The following is a 19,935-nucleotide window of genomic DNA, read 5'->3' on the forward strand; positions in this document are numbered from 1 at the left end:
TGTCATGTACATGTTTCAAATAAACACACTGAAAGAAAAGAGAATGTCTATATTTATGTACATAAAATTAAAGATAATTATAGCTCGATAAATCATAGTTGCTATAACATTAGACAATAGAAATAAGACATAGCTTTTTTAAATTTCCTGTATTATATTTGAATGTCATGATGATAAGTCTAAATTTCTAATCAATGCATGATTAATGGGAAACATTATTCTCTTATAAGTTTTTTTTTCTACAAAATACTTGATAGTTTTCCCACAGTCAGTGGTCTTATGTGGAAAATAGTGGTCCACCTACTAATTGTTGAAGTCTCATTCTACAATGAACAAAATAATTGTATATGGCAATTTATGTTGGTAGACATCACATTAAATGAATTTCATGGATGTGTTTGTTGTTGTTGTTGTTTTGTGAAAGTCCAACCCTTGCTTTAAAAAATATGTCTCTGTGTATTATGGTATCTTTTTTTTCTTTATTAAGAATTTTGTTTATTCATTTTACATACCAACCACCGATCCCCTTCTCTTCCCTTCTTCCTCTCCTCCACCAGCCTTCTCCCCCCAACCCACCCCCTAATTCCCTCCTCTGAAAAGATAAGGCCTCCTATGGGGAGTCAGCAAAGACTGGTACATTCAGTTGAGGCCAGTCTAAGTCCCTCCCCTGAATCAAGGGTATGCAAGGTATCCCACCATAGGTATTATGGGTTCTATGGCTGTGACGAAAGGCAACTTACATATCACAGATAATCATCAAAGGTATTCAAGACAGGAATGCAAATAGAGCAGGAGCCTGGAAGCAGGAAATAATAAAGAAGCCAATAAGGCTTACTTGATTGCTCCTCATGGCTTACTCAGCTTTTTTTCCTGTACAACCCAGGACCACCAACTAATAGGTATTCCCACTGACAATGGGCTGGGCCCTGCCCAATCAATCACTCATTTAAAAAATGTCCTACAGCCGGGCGGTGGTGGCGCACGCCTTTAATCCCACCCCTCGGGAGGCAGAGGCAGGCGGATCTCTGTGAGTTCGAGGCCAGCCTGGGCTACCAAGTGAGTTCCAGGGAAAGGCGCAAAGCTACGCAGAGAAACCCTGTCTCGAAAAAACCAAAAAAAAAAAAAAAATGTCCTACAGGCTTCCTGCCTACAGTCTGATCTTATGGAGGTATTTTTTCTTCAATTGGGATTCCCTCCTTTCGTATTGCTCTAGGTTGTGTCAAGTTGACATAAAACTAGCCAGCACATTCTGAAATTCTCCTTTTGGTACAGCTCTCACTTTGCACTATTCATAGCAAATCAAGGCATGAAAATTATACAATTTCTAAAAATAGACCATAGGAACAAAAGAAGAAAGAAATTAAAATATGCTTGATGGCATAGGTTGCAACAGACTTTCATTAGTGGTGGTAGTATCAGTTTTGTTGAAGAAATAAGCTAAATTAAGCCCAATCTTTTCACAATATCTTCCTCTTTTTGTACAATAACTCCACTGTCATAGAGTCATTTCCTTCTACTTTTTACTAGAGTTCTCTATTTATTACCTACTTTGGGTTATAAGTTCCCTTGGGACAGAGTCCATGCCTTATTCATTCCTACATTCTCTCCAATACCTCTTGAACATGTTCAACAATCATTCACTAATGCAAAAATGTGATGATCAGTTGTTTACTACATACCATTATTCAAAGACACACAATAACAAATCCAACAGACAATGCCAACACATGCAGAGCAGACAGTGAAAAGATAAACAGTGTTCACCATGCCATTTGTTGATGAATTCTTTGCAAGACAAAAAGGAAAATAGGTAGTGTCATCTTGGGTAGTCTTTCAATGGCAGGTTGCCCTGAGGAGAGACTATGCCTGGTGCTTTCAGAAACAGCTAGAGTTCATGAACAAGAGGAAAACATGAGGAGATGAGGGTGACAAGTTGAAACTAAGGCCCTTATAGGCTACTATAGGCTTCTGACTTTCATTTGAGAGAATATGGCTTCAGAACAGAGGAGAAGATGAAATCCTTATTGTTTTAGTCAATGTTCTATTGCTGTGAAGAGACACCGTGACCACAGCAGCGCCTATAAAGGAAAACACTTAATTGGGGCTGACTTACACTTCCAGAGGTTTAGGCCATTATTGTCATGGTGGAGAACATGGTGGCATGCAGTGAGACATGGTGCTAGAGAGTAACTAGGAGTTCTACATCTGGATTGCCAGGTAGCAGGAAGAGTGGGTGGGCTTGGCTTGAGTTACAGAAACTTCAAAGCCCACCCCCAGGGACACATTTCCTCCAACAAGGCCACATGTACTCAAACTAGGATATACCTCCTAATAGTGCCACTCCATGATGATCAAGTATTCAAATCTATGAGCCTATTGGGGCCATTTCTATTCAAACAACCACACTTATATATTAAAACTTCTACTCTGACTACCGTGAGGAAAAAATGCCATCATACTGCAATGATATAAACAGGACAATGATTAGGAGAAAAGTCACAATACTCTAGCTTGAATACCATGTGATCAAAAGAAGTAGTGAGGAAGTGGATAAATGTTTAGATTCTATATTTTTCTCAAAGATGACACAAATGCACTAACTAATGGAATGCATGATAGGAATCAAGGGTGACTAACTTCTTTGGAACTTCTGGAGAAGTGATGGAAGTCCAGTTTTGAACATACCGAATTTCAGATAAGTTTATAGATACCTATGTGGAAATATTCAGCAACAAGTTAAATATTTCAAACCTGTAGCATAGAGGAAAGACTCATGTGGGTATTAAAAATTGAAAACATACAACTGTGTAGACAATGCATGTAGAAAATTATATAGACAATGGATTCATGAGATGAACTTAGATTTAAGCACTGCTGAACCAACAGTGTATATATGCATGTAGCAACAATTAATGAAGAAAGAAGACCATAAATTTAAAAGGAGTAAGGATTATATGGGAAGACTTGGAAGGAGGAAAAGGAAGAGAGACATGATATACTAATCTCAAAGAATAAAAGAAGTAATAAAAATACTGTATCTGTCTTCTTTCTCAGTATACTTTTCTCTAATATTAACCCAAAGAAACCTAGTTATATTCCTAGAATGTTTATAGAATTTGTGTATTTGGATATTAAGTATTCTCTAATATGTATGTGTCTAGAATAGTACTAGGTAGGACTGCAACTATGACATTTCTAAGATTAAAGTCTTACCTTCCAGAATCTTAACATTTGCTTAAATAAGTCTTCAACATGTAAAGCTTTGTTCATATTACGAAGTAGAATGAACCATTTAGTATCAGTCACCCATGAACTTACTGAAGGATTTCTATTTTCTGTGTGCTTAACATAAATGAAATAGGGATTCCAAGCTATGAGATGCTATATGATACAGGAGCCATAATTTACATGTCAATACATGTCTTGGTGGCTCAGTAGAAGTAATCTCAGCCTTTGTGTTGCTGAGGTAGGAGGATCATAAATTTGAGATGAGCTTGGGCTGCACAAAATTTGCTTCTGGAAACCAAGCCTGGTGTGTCACACTTGGAATCTTAGTATTTGAGAGGCTAGGGTACAGGATTGGTAAAATTGAGGCCAGCCTGGACTATATAGTGAGTTCCAGGCCATCTTAAATACAAAGTGAAATCCTGTCTGAAAAATACAAATAAACAAACAGGGTGAAATGATGAAGAAAATGAAGGAATCAATACATGATTTCAAACTAAATATTTAAGCATTATATGAAAGAAGCAAGTTGCAGACATATTGCAGTGGACAAAAATAGTGATAAAATAAATGTTAAAAAGTAAGTTTTTTTAAACAGGACTTTTAATATTCCAGAGGACTTTGGCATCTTAAGTGGCACTTGATCTCAAACTGCCTGAGATAAGTAGGGCAGCTAATGTCTTTACTAGCCCTAAGAGCATCAGAGCTCCTAGCTCAGCATTATGGGGTTGGGGGTGGAGGGCTCTTTCAGTGATTTATCATGAAACTCAATATTGCTGTTTCTAAACCCAATTTAGATCCTGCTGTTTCTATACCAGTATAGTCACTAGAAATGTAGTTTACATCCTCTCAGTACTATGACAAATAAAAATTTACCAGCACCTAGGTCATTAAAAATACTCTGCAGGCCTGAGTCACAATATGAACACAAGCTCAGTCCCCTCAAGCACACTTTATTTCATGAGCTTTGGTAGCTGCCTTTCTACATTCAGAAACCTTCCCATCCTCAGAGTCTAGTCTTAAATGTAATATAAAACCAGAGGCAAAGAAATGTTCTTTGTGAATGCCGTTTTCTCACTAGTTTCATTTTAAATGTGAATTGTGCTAGGTTAATATTTATACTCCTGACCACTTTCAAATCTCATAATGTTTTCTAATCTAACCACTGTCTTTAACATTAAAAACACACTCTAATATCATAGAAGCATTGCCCTTTGTTTGCATTCCAATGCAAATATTTTGTAAGCTGCCCTTCTTTTACTTTGAGCATTTTCGGATGCTACAACCCCTAGCTTCATCCTAAATGCTTGACAACGTATGCATGCAGCACAGAGTGTTATTATTGCCTCCGGCTAGCTTCATGTCATCTACTTTGTCTTTTGCTTCACTCCTTTGATAGTATTAGCAGACCAATTGTGAATCTGCCAGCTGTGTTTCCTTGCAAAAGGACAAATCTAAAAAGGCTCATGTTTTTCTCTCTCTTCCAGGACTGCTTTCATTAAAAAACTTCCTTATCCTTTTTTCATGAAACTGAGCTTGCTTAATCAGAGATGGAGCAAACAGACTGCAAACCTTATCAGCCTCTGTCCAAAGTCAAGCATGAAATGGATCTAGCTTATACCAGTTCTTCTGATGAAAGTGAAGATGGGAGAAAACCAAGACAGTCATTCAACTCCAGGGAAACTCTGCATGAGTATAACCAAGAGCTGAGGAGGAATTACAATAGCCAGAGCAGAAAGAGGAAAGAAGTGGAGAAATCTACTCAAGGTAGGGTTTTATTGGATTTTTATAACTAATATTATTTCTCATTAGGGAATGTTTATATGCATAAACCTATGTGTCAAAGACAAATTTGCTGATGTTAACTAGTTAATAATTCCTGCTGCACACATATGCTTAGTGAATCTGTTCCACATGAGAACCCAGCTGAGGTTGTAGGTAACATGTGCTTTTTACGGATTATGCATGAATTTGGATGCAACAATCTTCTTATCAGAGCTTTCAGAAATTGTCTAATCCTACAAATAGCCATTTACAGACTGAAGGATTAAATAATTTATAGTAAGACATAAAGTAAACAGCTAAGTGCTTTTCAAGCCATTGCCCATTTGGGACAGGAGTCTCAAATAAATATTTGGTTGTTAAAAAAGTGAACCAGACTAGTAGAGACCACCAAACAAGGGGCTAGAAAGTCTATGAAAAGAATGTAGAAACATTTTGCAAGGTAGCTTATAGGGAAATGAAGAATACTGAGAGTTCCTTTTAATAAACACAGATGTATTTTGCAGTCTATTCTTCAGCTACTCTGGTCTCTCAATTATGGAAAGGCATAAAGTGTTTAACAAAATCAGAGATCTAGAAATACAATTCCTTTTATTTCAATTAACTACATAGAAAAATAGACTGACATGGCTAGAGATTATTTGTAGGGTTAAGACACACAGACATTATTTTTAAACAGGTATATCTGGGAGAGTGGTCCTCAAAAGGTGTACTCCTAACTCAGTAGCATTAGTATTAACTGAGAATTTACAAAAGATTGAAATTCTCAGCCTACCTTAGATAACCTGGATACAGGACCTATCAATTTACACTTTTAAAAGGCCCACTGGAGAATTCTCATGCTCATATCATTCCTTTGAATTCTTTTGTTCAAATACTTCAGTGATCACATGTATTTTAGGGGTTCCCAAGTTACAGTCTCATTCAGTATTAATATCCTTTGTAAATTACAATCAGAAATGTGCAATTACCTGCAGGATATTTCTAAATTAATAACATATCAGTGACTCTAAATTCAGTATAACTAAAAGAAGAGAGTCATTCCGATACCCTCAATTACAAACCTGTTTACATTGTTGAACATCAGCTAGCTCATACTTGCCTTTCTTCTAGCCATCCACCAAAAATTCTCTGTGTAACATGTTGCATGATCCTTACATCTGCAATGCACTCAGAGTATTTAAAAAACATATCTAACTGATCTTCTTGTACTTCCCTACATCCCCCTTTAGCCTTTTGTTATGTTGTTTACTATTTCTTGGCAGCAGAAGATTTGGGGAATAGAAGAAATGCAAAAGATAAGTGAGGTGTCTTATCCATGCTGAGTAAGCACCCTACCACCCAGCTACATCTCCAGATGCCTGTCCAAACTCTTAGAATGCCTATTCTGGCTGTGTTCACCTGTCACTCACAGCCTGACTTAAAAACATCCTTCACTCTCAACTCTCTTTCACTATCACTTTACTACCAAACTTTTGCTTTGTGTAGAAAATCTCTTCTTCCATGAAGTTTAAGGATATTTTATTAGTATTTCTCACTCTCATTATGGACATTTTTTTCTAAAATGATTACCCAATGAGGATGAGGATAAGGATTTCTTTACTGATCTTGTTTTCCTGTAAAACTCACATATAATATATGGTCTATGATTGTCTTATTAGTGTATGCATGTGATAGCATTATTTGTAAGCTGCACTACATCAAATACAATATTACAAATTAAACTGACTGCACTCTAAAATCTTTCATTTACAAAAACTCTAAATTGAGTAAATGATTTGATATATACTAACATATAAATGTACATTCACATTTGTAATATCAACTGCATTATTCATTTATGATTCAATATAATTCAAAAAGTGTTATAAATGTCTTTTCAAATAATTTCTTTTATTCTGCCATGTCTTGAGCTAATGACTTATATTTGTGCAAACTAAATCCAACTCACTACTGATAAATTTTATTCTTATCATTATTTGGAGTCTCTGTTATTCTTTAAGAATTGGATAGTTCCATTAAAACATTACTCTGTAAATTTGTCTTGACAGAAGACAAACTCATAATTGTAAGTTGTGGGTCGTGGAATAAAATGGTTGGTTCTGTGAGTTTAAATAAGAATACACTCAGCCGGTCAGTGGTGGCACATGCCTTTAATCCTAGCATTCAGGAGGCAGAGGCAGGCGGATCTCTGTGAGTTCAAGGCCAACCTGGGATACAGAGTGAGTTCCAGGAAAGCGCAAAGCTACACAGAGAAACTCTGTCTTGAAAAAAACAAGCAAACAAACAAACAAAAGAACACTCAGTTATGTCTCTAAAAGTATGAATAATGTTATGCTAAGTCTGTATTGAAATGGTCAGCCTCACACTGTGCAGTGTGATCAAAATAAATTTAGGATGAGTACAGTTTTTCTTCTCTAATGTCATGCTAATTTCCTTTCAGTAGAGTATTTTAAGCAACTAGCTTTTGTTTAGCATTTAATGTTAGCCAGACCTTGGGTCCTATGTTGGAGGTGAAAATTTACTGCTTGTTGGAAACTCATAAATGGTGGATAAAATAGCTATACAAACAAATCAGTACAATTTTGTGATAAGTGCTTCTGAAATAGCCTCCCAAGGCATAGCTTGACTTTCCAATGGATTTTAGTTACATAACCCAGGTACAGAAAATAACAAAAGAAAACTTTTATAAATAAGCCATTTATATGTTTTCCAATATAAATCATTCCAACTAGCCTAATTAAGTTTGCTAACAACCATCTGTGTCCCACTTCAAGTAGAAATCATCACTTTGTCCAATACAATTGTATTATATATGATATCTTCCCTTTCCCTTTAGCTATGTATAATTCTAGTTAAAGGTACAACTGTGTGACATTATGGGGCTTGTATTCAGGTAATTTACTTAATAAATACTCCAAAGTATAAGAGTAGAATGCTGTCAACTATATATGCCACCCCCAAATCATAAAGGATATTCTTTAAATGAATAGGTAAGAGGTCTTGATTTTTAAATTTTTAATGAAAAAAATCATAAGCTGAGGTTGCTAAGAACTACAGTAAGAACAAATCTATGAAATTATGGAGAAAGAATAAGAAATTCACACTAGTTTTGAAGTTACACATGAAATTGCTTAAGTTACAGCCAAGATGCATGATAAGTGCTTAGTAAAGAGAAAAAATGCATCAAATTTGTGAGTAAGAGACATGAACAGAAAATTTGTTCTGACTCTTGGGAACATGTTGTGCCAGAAAGTATTGAACCTACAGGAAGACTTACTTTAAGAAATAAGTAATACAAGGTTATTTGCTAAAAGTTAGGAGTGAGGATATGGATTCAGGAATAGTTTTTGACTGAAAAGTATACAAATTGATGGAGAGGGTTGCTTCTGCTGATAACAATCACTGCAGCATTTGTAGCAGACATGAAGAGTCTAATGAAAGCAGGTCCACCCAAAACAGGCTTTGGTTGCAATGAAACTGAGCTTTCTCTAAGATGATGCTCAAAGGAAACAGTGTTCATAAACATGCTGGTGAAGCACTAAGATATAAAACATGCTACAACACATTAACTCAGTTCTATACCATAACACTACAAAGGGCATGATAAAGCCAGACATAGAATGCATAGTAAAGAGCACTTTCTCTCTCTCTCTAAAACAAAAACAAATTCATCTTCCAATGATCTGGCAACATAATCAAAATGTGTTGGTAACAGCCATCTTGTTTCTGGAATGGTTCTATAAATGTTTATCCCAGAAGTGAAAACAGTATTTAGAAGCAGAAGGGTTGGAAGTTAAAACCCTATTAACAATGTAATAGGCACTTGGCCATCCTAAATCTGTTCATTATAAAAATTAAAATGTCAAGGTTGTAGTTTTACCTTAGTTCCTTGACCAGGGCATTATTTGGTCCATCAAAGCTACATATTCTAACCTGGCACTTAGTCAACTTGGCTTAGCTTTAGAAAAAAATCTTTCTTTTGAAAAAAATTATCCAGTGGTGCTGGAGACATGCATGTAGTAGGTATGCTCTGTACCACTGAGCTATGTTCCCAGCCCTGGATCATCTTTCAGTGGTAATCTTAATGTAGACATAATGCAATGTTGGAAGTTATTGACTATTTCTGGTGTAATAACATTCCTTAAACTCTGTGTGAGAAATTATAAACAGAATATCCTAGAGAAAGTTGGAAGTAGAGAGTGAGGGGTAAATATGATCGGGATAAATTGTAGCTAGAGTTTTCCGGCCTTGCCCACAGTCAGGACAAATCTCTGTCACCCACCAGTCCCACAGCCGCTCAGACCCAACCAAGTAAACACAGAGACTTATATCGCTTACAAACTGTATGGCCATGGCAGGCTTCTTGCTAATTGTTCTTTTATCTTAAATTAATACATTTCCATAAGTCTATACCTTGCCACGTGGCTGGTGGCTTCCCGCGTCTTCACATGCTGCTGGTCATGGCGGCAGCTGGCAGTGTCTCTCTCTGCCTTCCTGTTCTTTTATTTCTCCTCTCTGTTAGTCCCTCCTATACTTCCTGCCTAGCCACGACCAATCAGGTTTTATTTATTGACCAATCAGAGCAACTTGACATACAGACCATCCCCCAGTACAGCCAAGTGCAGACCATCTCAGACACCTGCACTCAGGCCCATGGTCCTAATCATCCTCTATGCAGACCTGCTGGATAACACCACAAGGAACCCAAGAAGGGCTCCCACAGGACATACATTAACATCCCACAGCAATAAATTGCATGTATGTGTAATTTTTTTCAAAGAACAAAAAATTAAAATTAAAAATAAAACTTTAGATGATTGAAGTATAAGAACCTGCATTCACCTCAGCTGGCCTAAGAAGGCAGACAAGGTACAGTGACAACTTGCTATTATTGAAACTGCTAAACCTTTTGAAATTATTTTTATTTAATAAATTTTGAATTGTGGAAAGAATAAAATTAGTGAAATGATTCTTTTTTAATTTTATTTTACAGTACAATTTAGTTCTACATATCAGCCACAGATTCCCTTGTTCTCCCCCCTCCCGTCTCCCTCCCCTTCCCCCCAGCCCACACCTCATTCCCACCTCCTCCAGGGCAAAGACTCCCCCGTGGACTGATATCAACCCGATAGACTCAGTCCAGGCAGGTCCAGTCCCCTCCTCCAAGGCCTAGCCAAGCGACCCTGCATAAGCCCCAGGTTTCAAACAGCCAACTCATGCAATGAGCACAGGACCCGGTCCCACTGCCTGGATGCCTCCCAAACAGATCAAGCCAATCAACTGTCTCACCCATTCAGAGGGCCTGATCCAGTTGGGAGCCCCTCAGCCATTGGTTCATAGTTCATGTGTTTCCATTTGTTTGGCTATTTGTCCCTGTGCTTTATTCAACCTTGGTCTCAACAATTCTCACTCATATAAACCCTCCTCTTTTTCGCTAATTGGACTGACTCCTGAAGCTCCACCAGGGGCCTAGCCGTGGATCTCCGCATCAGTTGCCTCAGTCATTGGGTGGGGTTTCTAGCATGACAATTAGGGTGTTTGGCCATCCCATCACCAAAGTAGGTCAGTTCGGGCTGTATCAATCTCCCCCAAGATCCAGCTATACCACTCTTGGGCATATACCCAAGGAATGCTCAATCATACCACACAGAACACTTGATCAGCTATGTTCATATCAGCATTGTTCATAATAGCCAGAACCTGGAAACAACCAAGATGCCCTTCAACTACAGAATGGATAAATAAAATGTGGTACATATACATAATGGAATACTACTCAGCAGAGAAAAACAATGACATCATGAGGTCTGCAGGCAAATGGATGGATCTAGAAGAAATCATCCTGAGTGAGGTAACCCAGACTCAGAAAGACAAATATGGTATGTACTCACTCATAGGAGGATACTAGATGTGGAACAAGGATGACTGGACTGCTACTCACATCACCAGGGAGGCTACCTGGAAAACAGGATCCCAAGAAAGACACAGGGATCACCCAATGACGGAGAAATGGATGAGATCTACATGAAATGATTCTCAATGTAATAACCGAAGTGGATAATTTATAATTACACTTGATAAGTTTCTAGATGGTATGTTTCTATACCCTGACAATAGGTTTCTTCCCCTATGCAATAAGCCAGATCAAGCTGAATTAAAAGTAAAAGATCAGGTTTATTGGGGCAAAGCATTCCTAGGTGACCCTTCAGCCCCCAGAGATCAAGGCAAATGAAGGGGGTAGGAGAAAAATTGCATGGCCAGTCTAAAGAAGGGAGCTTAAATACCCTGTATTTAAGGGATGGTGATGTGTCTGCCACAGACTCGGTTTGTACCCAAGTATGGTATGCTTTTAGGCAGAGTCTTGAGCAACTTCAGGGGTGGAGCCTCTGCCTCAGAAGTGGACTTTGAGAGGGCAGGGTTTGGAAAGGGAGGAATGGTTGGATCAAGCAGGAGTGAGCTGGAGATTCCAACCAAACAACACTTTTCTTCTGAATGTATCCTGCAGGAGAAAACAAAACAACTTTCATCTACCATGCATTCCAAACCATGAAGATTCTCTATTGCCTGACATCAAACCATTGAATCTATCATGGCTCAGTGGCTCCTTCTGACCTAACACCACACATCTGGCCCTTGTCTAGCATTTTTCACAGTGTCAATGCCATTTACTTCATTTCATGTCCTCATTCATAGCATCACAAGAAGTATGAGCATAATATACAAGGAGAATTTTTCAGCCAGAGAGACCACATCAAGACATCTATTATAGAATTTTTCAGTTTACTGTTAGTTATAGTTGTTGGTCTCTTATTTTTTAAAATCAAACTCTATTATATGCCTGTATACATAGAAAATTATATATGTATATAATATGCTGTGTCATTATTTATAGTTCTAGTCTTTCAATTGTTGTCTTAAGATATCACTATGGATAATATTAAATTATTGGAGAATGGAATCTTAGATTATAGGTTTTATAATGAGCAATGTACAAGAGAATTATAAATGTCTAGATAGCTTAAGAGAAGAGTGTAACTAGAGTTTTCCTGCCTTGCCCACAGTCAGGACAAACCTTTGTCACCTGCCAGTCCCACAACCGCTCAGACCCAACCAAGTAAACACAGAGACTTATATTGCTTACAAACTGTATGGCCATTGCAGGCTTCTTGCTAACTGTTCTTATATCTAAAATTAATCCATTTCCATAAATCTACACCTTGCCACGTGGCTTGTGGCTTACCGGTATCTTCACATGCTGCTTGTCATAGCGGTGGCTGGCAGTGTCTCCTTCCACCTTCCTGTTCTTTCTTTTCTCCTCTCTCTTAATCCCGCCTATACTTCCTGCCTAGCCACTGGCCAATCAGTGTTTTATTTATTGACCAATCAGAGTAATTTGACATACAGACCATCCCACAGCAGAAGAGTAGCTGTAACTGAAAATAACTGAATATGGCAGGGGGAGGTGGAATCTGAGGTCACAAAATTACCACACAGCAAAGAATGTCATGAAGAGAAGGACTCATAGCTACAATGAAAAGAAACACTTAAGAAATGTTTGTGTAATGGAAGTGATATGCTTTGGGCAACTGATTGCTGGTTGAATTTGCAAAACACAGCATAGTCAAGATCTGTCTGAAGTTTCAAGTTTTAGAAATTGTGAGAATGATGATCAATTTGATAAGAAATGCACTGGGTTTGGAAAGGAAGATGATAATCTTAATTTTGACCATGTTACATTTAAGATGATGGTGTGACAGCAGATGGATCTTCCAACAGGTAGTTGGAGATGCATATTTTTGAGTTCAAGATAGATTGAGGCTAGGGATAAATGTAGGCTTGATCATATTAGTGTTTTAGAGCAAAATATGCCTGGGGATAGATGAGATTACTCAGGGAAATTTTGTAGGGTAAGGCTAGAAGGGCCACGGACAAAAACCTGAATCTATCATCTGTGAAATGACATAAACACAGTTTAAATGTACTTATATTTTCACCTAGCACCATTCTTCAGTGAATTGATTTATCTAAGATAAAATATAAAGGATCAGAAAGCTAAAAGTCTGAAAACTTGAGATCTCATGTGCCATTGTCTTTATCTTTCTTACTGATCAGTAGAGGCACCTATGAAGAGAAATGGATTATCCTATATTAAACAAAAAAAGTTAAATTTTCTTTTCTGTAAAGACTAGAATCTATGTCATTATTTTATTTCAGAGAAAACATTATTAACTGTCAAAATGCATGTCAGTATTTGTAACTTGTATTAATCTAGGTAAAGCTGAGACCAACTTATTTTTTTAGAATGACACATAAAATTGTATGTATTCATCACATATGTTTTATGGATCTTATGGATATGGATCATAGATTCTCAGACAGTCATTTCCTTTTAGGTTGGAAATGGATAAAACAAACCACATTTTTCATACACTGCACACCTACATCAGGGGGTCAAATGTGAAAATAATGCCACATTAAAACTACTTAGATTCTCTTCATTTCTGTCTTTATGTTCTAATGGCCTATGGTTGGCAAGGAATTTAAAAGCCTTTTCACTCTGAATAGCATTAGAAAAGGATAAATACAATGGTATATAATTTATCATGAATGGTTTCTTTGTTTTAAGCTGTCAGGGAAATCAATGGTTTTTTGTTGTTGTTTGTTTGTTTGACTGTTTCTAATTCAGGACTAACTTTTGGTAAATACTGAAGAAATACTTTATTTCATCTTTATTTGCTGAGTCAGCAGCTGTCACATCCAAGTCCAAGTGCATGTGAATTGCTGGATTCTAATGATATTTGTTGTTTTGTTTTAATCTTCCAAAAGGCTTTAAATGAAAAGATTGGCAATATTATACTATTATTAGTCCTTTATTAACAGGATGAACATCTATAAAAAGGTTTAGTGTATGATGTGTGGCAGGGTGGACAAAAGGGATAGATTTTTCTAGAGGTAGATAGGTTAGCAATTGTTTCCAAGTAACCTCACTTCCAAAGGTAGCATCAAGTATCTAAGAAATCCACTTAAAAGAAATAAACATATGGAAATGTAGGAAAGTATTTTACTTATGCTAATTTCCCTATTGTTTCTATGTGGCTAAGATTAGTTTGGAGTATAGCAATTTCACTCCAAAATAATAATGAAGGAAAAATGATCAATGCAGAAAAAGGAGTTATGGTGAATACCAGTTACAGCTAAAACAGTACTACACACTCATAAAACAGTAAATTTGACACAAATATGCATTCTGTCTTTGTAACCTGTTATTTTCTAGTTTATTGCTTTGCTGTCCTAACAGGATGTTTGGTTGTTTGGTTGTTTGGGGTATTACAGTTTTACCCTTATCTCACACCATTGCCATCTGGTGGAAAGCATTTAAACTGCCAATTTGTACTTGTGATTGCAAAGCAAATTGTCTATTTGCTGCTGCTGGCCTTTAATTTATTTACTTATATGTGAACACTAATTTAGTATCAGGTATGTCCCAGGGGTACATACAGTTGTGAGTGGATGATATTCTACTTGGAATAAATGTATCCTCATGACAGTTTTTCCCAATTCCTTGACCCAGGTTAATGACCCACTTCACCCTACCCCAGAAGTTCTTCAAACCATGTTGCTGCATATTATCTACAAGGAGTAGATAAAATCCCAAAATTGCAAAGCACATTTTTCCGTTCTTATTTCAAGAACATATTCATAGTTTAAGCTATTGTTTGTATATATGTAGATGACATGGATTACAGTTCCTACAAAAATCTTGAAAGAACTCTTAATCTCAGGATCCATATTTATGGGATAGAGATCACAGATGGCAAGAGTAATATAATGCTAACAAGACCCATAAAATGAGATTTTCAACTGCATTTGATCACACATAATGAATTTTCTGTTGTGAGCATGTAATGCTTATAGTTGTCCTGAATTTCTGCCATAAAGAGTTATAATGACTGCTCTGAAAGAACTTAGACTCTAAAAGAAAATTAGCCAAACTATTTAATAACAATTCCAATTTGATCATATCTTTTATGTAGTGACATTGCCCATGATAGTTTATTCACTTTTTTCTATGGAGCATCTAAAATTGGAACAGAGTATTCTTGTCACATGTGCCATGGCTCCCTCTACCTGTTCCATGGCAGGACAGATATCCATAATTAATCATTGCATCCTTGCCTACTGAGCCCAACTGTAACTTCACTAATTCTACCACACACCATATGCCAATCAATTAGAATTGGTAAACAATGAAACCTATTTCTAGTCTGTGTTCTGACTGTAGCAAGTCCTCTGTGAAATTGTGAAGTTTCACTGATGAGCAAGCAATAGTCATTGGTGAAAACAAAAGGTTGATACGTACAGTATATACTGTAAGGGGGTCTGGAAGCTAGAAGTGGGTACTTACTTGACTTGGTGAATTATGACAATAATTACAGGAGAGACATTAAACATTTAAGTGTCAGGCATTGAATGAGAACCTAGCATGATAGCCTGATGATGCATGCATACAAGAAAATGAGCAGGAAAAAAGTGATCTTGAGATGTCAGAGAAGAATATAAATAGGAAATATTATATGAACTGACTGCAGAGATTTCCTAACAAGAAGGGATGACATACTTTTTTAAACTTCAGAATTAACAAAGTATGATGAAAATTTGACAAAGGGTAGTTAAGCAAATCATCCCTAACTTTAGACCAGAAATTTTCCATTTTGACTGGATATTAGAAGCACTTGTGCCAGGTGGTGGTGGTACATGCCTTTAATCCCAGCACTCAGGAGGCAGAGGCAGGTGAATCTCTGTGAGTTTGAGGCCAGCCTGGTCTACAGAGCAAGTTTCAGGACAGGCTCCAAAGCTACACAGAGAAACCCTGTCTGGAAAAAAAAAGCACTTGGGAGGAACCTAGGCATATGAAAGAGTCCAATCAATATTGAGATTCCACTGCCAATCAGTTCTAGCGATTTTAGGGAAAGCCTAGATAGATGAAGTAGAAAAATAAATGCAACAGAATGTCTATTATAATAATGCTGTATAAGAGAATATGTCAGGAACCTTGATAGAAGGAATTTTTATATTTTTCTCCTTTTAAAATTCCACACATTCATAAAATATATTTTGGTTAAATTCACCCTATATTCCTTGTGTTCTAATTCCACCCCCCCCATCCCTCTCACCACTACTGACTCCCAACTTCATGACTTCTTTTGTTTTGTTCCTGCTGAATCCACTCAGCAATGTCAGTCAGTATGTGTATGTGTGTAGGGTTATCTTCTTGAGGATGGGTAACCTTTCAAGGACCACAACCTTGAAGAAAATTAACTTCCCCTAAGGGGAACATTCACTGCATCTTCTGTAATAGAAAGTGGGTTCCAAACTAGGATGGCAAAAAGTTAAGGAAGGTCATAATTTTATTGTTCCCATTTCACTGGATAAAAAAAGAGTCAAGGTTGTCTACTGAATATGTAGACTGAAGCACGAGCTGAAGATGAATAATGAAAAGGTTATAAGATTAAGGAAAGTGCATGAACATATGGAGCCTAAATGAGATCAGATAGAAGATGAGTGTGGGTGAATGTTAATGACCATTGATGTTAGATACTGTACTATATGGATTTATATATAATTTACCTTTAATCCTTATCAAAGTCCTATGATGTGGAAGTAGTCATTATGACTTCTATTTTTATTTTGAAATTTTATTTAATTCCAAATGCTGAGAATTATTCTTAAAAATATCTAAGATTGAATTTTACTGATAGCTCCTGTTTTTATAGTCTCACAGCTTGTGAACCTATCAGAGCTGAGGCACACAACATGGTTCACTAACAAAAGTTTACCTTTTTCTAACTATACTACTAGGTTCATCTATAGGAGAGTATGTCCACATTATGTTAAGAGGTTTAAACAGAATTCTTTCATTAAAATTTTTTCCAAACAGAACTTAGTGCCAAAGTAAAATTGGAAATTTTATGATTATTTTTGGAGTGCTTTTCTATGACAGTGAATTAAGAGATTATCAACTTCATTTACTGTGTGTTAAATTTATTCTAATGACTGGAGAGCCCAAGTTCTCTTTCTTGTTGTTGCCAATGGGCTTTTTAGATTACAAATTTGATAACATTTTTGTAAGATCTTTCATTAGCTCCCAAAATCTAGAGTAATATTTCTTCAGTGTGGTGGGGGTGGGATACAACTGCCTATTGGTAAAATTATTAAGGCCACTCCACTTAGTTAAAAGGAAGATTTATTTAGTGGGTAACTTACACAAAGGGAAAGGTAGGTTGCAGGGTCTCGGGAAGGTGTATCGCAGTCCAGCGGTGTTCTCTGGAGCTCTGCTTGGTCCACCTCCACCATTCAGGGTCCCGGCACAGAGAGGACTCGCCCATCCAGATCTCGGGTCTCCACGTGCTTCCCCTGGCCCTGCCTTGTAGGCGTGACTGTTGCCAGAGTCTCAATGGGGGTTGGAGCTTCCAGATCCAAGCTGGAATGGCTACCCACTACAACTGCCTTCAGAACCTGGTTAAATTCCTGAAACTATTCAGGAAAATGAACATAGACACAATATTTGCCTGAAAATCCACCAGGTTTGGGAAGCCTTTCCAAAATTTCTAAATCTATGGTCCTCCAAACTTTACTGATAGGAGGAGAAGGTACAGGTCTGCAGAGATAGAAAGCTACCAAGCAAGGAACTTTATCTCTGAGGCTCACCTTTCATTGACCTTATGTCATCATGATATACTGCTGTTATCCTCAACTGGGAAGTTTTTCCACCAGGACCAAATCTACAATAAGGATGGGTGATAATTTGTGTCTAAGCAACAAAGCAGTATGACATGAGTCATATTGATAACTGCAAATTTTAACAGTATATTTGCAACTCAGTTTTTGGGGAAAAGCATGCAAATAGAAAATGGAAGAGATATGTTTGTAGTGGCATGGCGTGGATACTATACCTTCAGACATCTTTTTGAAGGGTATTATCTCTATAACACCCTCATTTTCCTCTTTATGAGTCATGTAGGAATTCAATAAGTAGTCACAGCTTATGACCTGGATGCCAATTTAGCAGCAAATGACATGGATCAACTAATTGAGCTAAATTTGACTGAAGTATTTCTGTACATAAACAATTTAACTAACTTTATAAAACAACAAAAAACAAACAATTTATTGTAGATATATTATATAATATTATACATTTTGCCATCAAAGCAAGGAAGAACCAAGTCAGTTTTTCATGTCTGGCTTGCTTTTTGCTCTCAACCTGAAGGTAACTCTTCTGTATTCTCTAGCCATCAACCTACTTTGCTTAATGCTGTGTCTTGAATTTTAATGTTTTTTTTTTACTAAATCTAGATTGAAAACTACTCACCAATATTGGAAATAATGCTGGTGTTCTCTTAAGTAACTTTGTTCAAGGGAATTGTGTATTTTCTTTGAGGATGCACATAATTTGAGGAAATAAAAACTGATTCCCTGCCTAAGTGTCACATAAATGGTTGTTCCCTGGTCAGCAAAACCACTCTCTTTGCGGGGAATGTTATTTGGTTTCTACTGAAATGCTTTAGGACAGTGAAGGTGCAAAGTTGGTGTTTGTCTCTGGGACTGTGAAGATTGAGGAAAATCTTTGTTTCCACCCTGACACCCACTTTGGGGCCTGTTTACCATATAGTTTGCACAAAGACCCAGAGCAAGACAGAGTATTTTAATGAAAAACAGATACTAACTGTGTGATGGAGGTGCATGCTTTTAATCCAGTACTCAGGAGGCAGAGGCAAGCAGATCTTTGTGAGATTGAGGCCAGCCTGGTCTATAAAGTGAGTTCCAGGACAGCCAGGGCTGTTACACAGAGAAACCCTGTCCTGAAAAACCAAAAAAAAAAGAAAGAAAGAAAGAAAGGAAGGAAGGAAGGAAGGAAGGAAGGAAGGAAAGAAAGAAAGAAAGAAAGAAAGAAAGAAAGAAAGAAAGGAAGAAAGAAAGAAAGAAAGAAAGAAAGAAAGAAAGAAAGAACAGAAACACCACAGAAGATGAAAAAGAAAGGACAGTGGAATGTGGAAGGAAGCCATTACCAAACCTAAAATGTGATGTGAAAAGGCATGGATGTGGTTCTAGATATAACAGGACCCTTCATAGCGTCCTGGGTTTTAGCCTATAGTGTGGACTGAAATTACATCCCTGTGTCATGCTGCTTCTCTTTTATTATAAAGGTTTGAGGAAGGTTAGGAATTGGCAGTTTGAAATCCAGCCTTCTATTCATTGGAACAGTCAAAAATGGTTTTAGATATCTGTGACAGCATAAGTATGAAGTAAGCTAACATGTCCTGTCAGGAAATCATCCTGTCAGAAAACTGTTATTCATCTCTTTTGGTCATCTGTGATGCAGAACCAGCGCCAACACAAATAATTTCTATTTAGTTTCAGCACTTTTCATTCTCATTATAATTCTGAATGGGTAAAAGGTGACAGAAGATAAATCCTGAGTCCCCTGAAACTTGGAAATATTCTCATTTGAAGCCTTTGTAAGGAAATCTGAGGATTCTGCCGGCCCGTCAGTCTAAACTTGAGCATATGCGCTGCTATTTTGGCACCACTCCTTCCTGTAACACATGAAATATTTAATTTTATTACTCTGGAGTCTGTTTGAGCAGATGACCCTTTGTGTCTTTTATATCATGGAATAAAAGACAGTTAGAAATGAGCTCAAAGACAAAAAATTTAACAGTGACACACTCAAACCTTAAGAATCATTTTCTAAGCTGCAGCTTAGACATTTACAAAGATTCACTACCAGAGTCCAATTATGTCTTCTCACGAATGGTTCAAGTTCAATGTCTCATGAGCACTTAAAAAATTATCACATTGACATCTAGCCCAGCTAAATGCTAATGGTGCCTCAGATTAATCAATAAATATGATCTAAAATCA

The 19,935-nt window shown here is 37.1% G+C and overlaps 1 protein-coding gene across 1 annotated transcript in view; it reads left to right on the forward strand.

The window, feature by feature from the left end:
• The window catches only part of Tenm1 (teneurin transmembrane protein 1), an 827,344-nt gene that overhangs the window by 243,419 nt on the left and 563,990 nt on the right, over positions 1 to 19,935 (forward strand). Inside the window, exon 4 of the mRNA XM_006981543.4 lies at positions 4,713 to 4,992. Coding sequence (XP_006981605.1) covers positions 4,776 to 4,992 — 217 coding nt within the window. The 5' untranslated portion in view covers positions 4,713 to 4,775. The remainder of the gene's footprint in view (positions 1 to 4,712; positions 4,993 to 19,935) is intronic.

This window comes from Peromyscus maniculatus, chromosome X, assembly GCF_049852395.1.
Source record: "Peromyscus maniculatus bairdii isolate BWxNUB_F1_BW_parent chromosome X, HU_Pman_BW_mat_3.1, whole genome shotgun sequence".
NCBI lineage: Eukaryota > Metazoa > Chordata > Mammalia > Rodentia > Cricetidae > Peromyscus > Peromyscus maniculatus.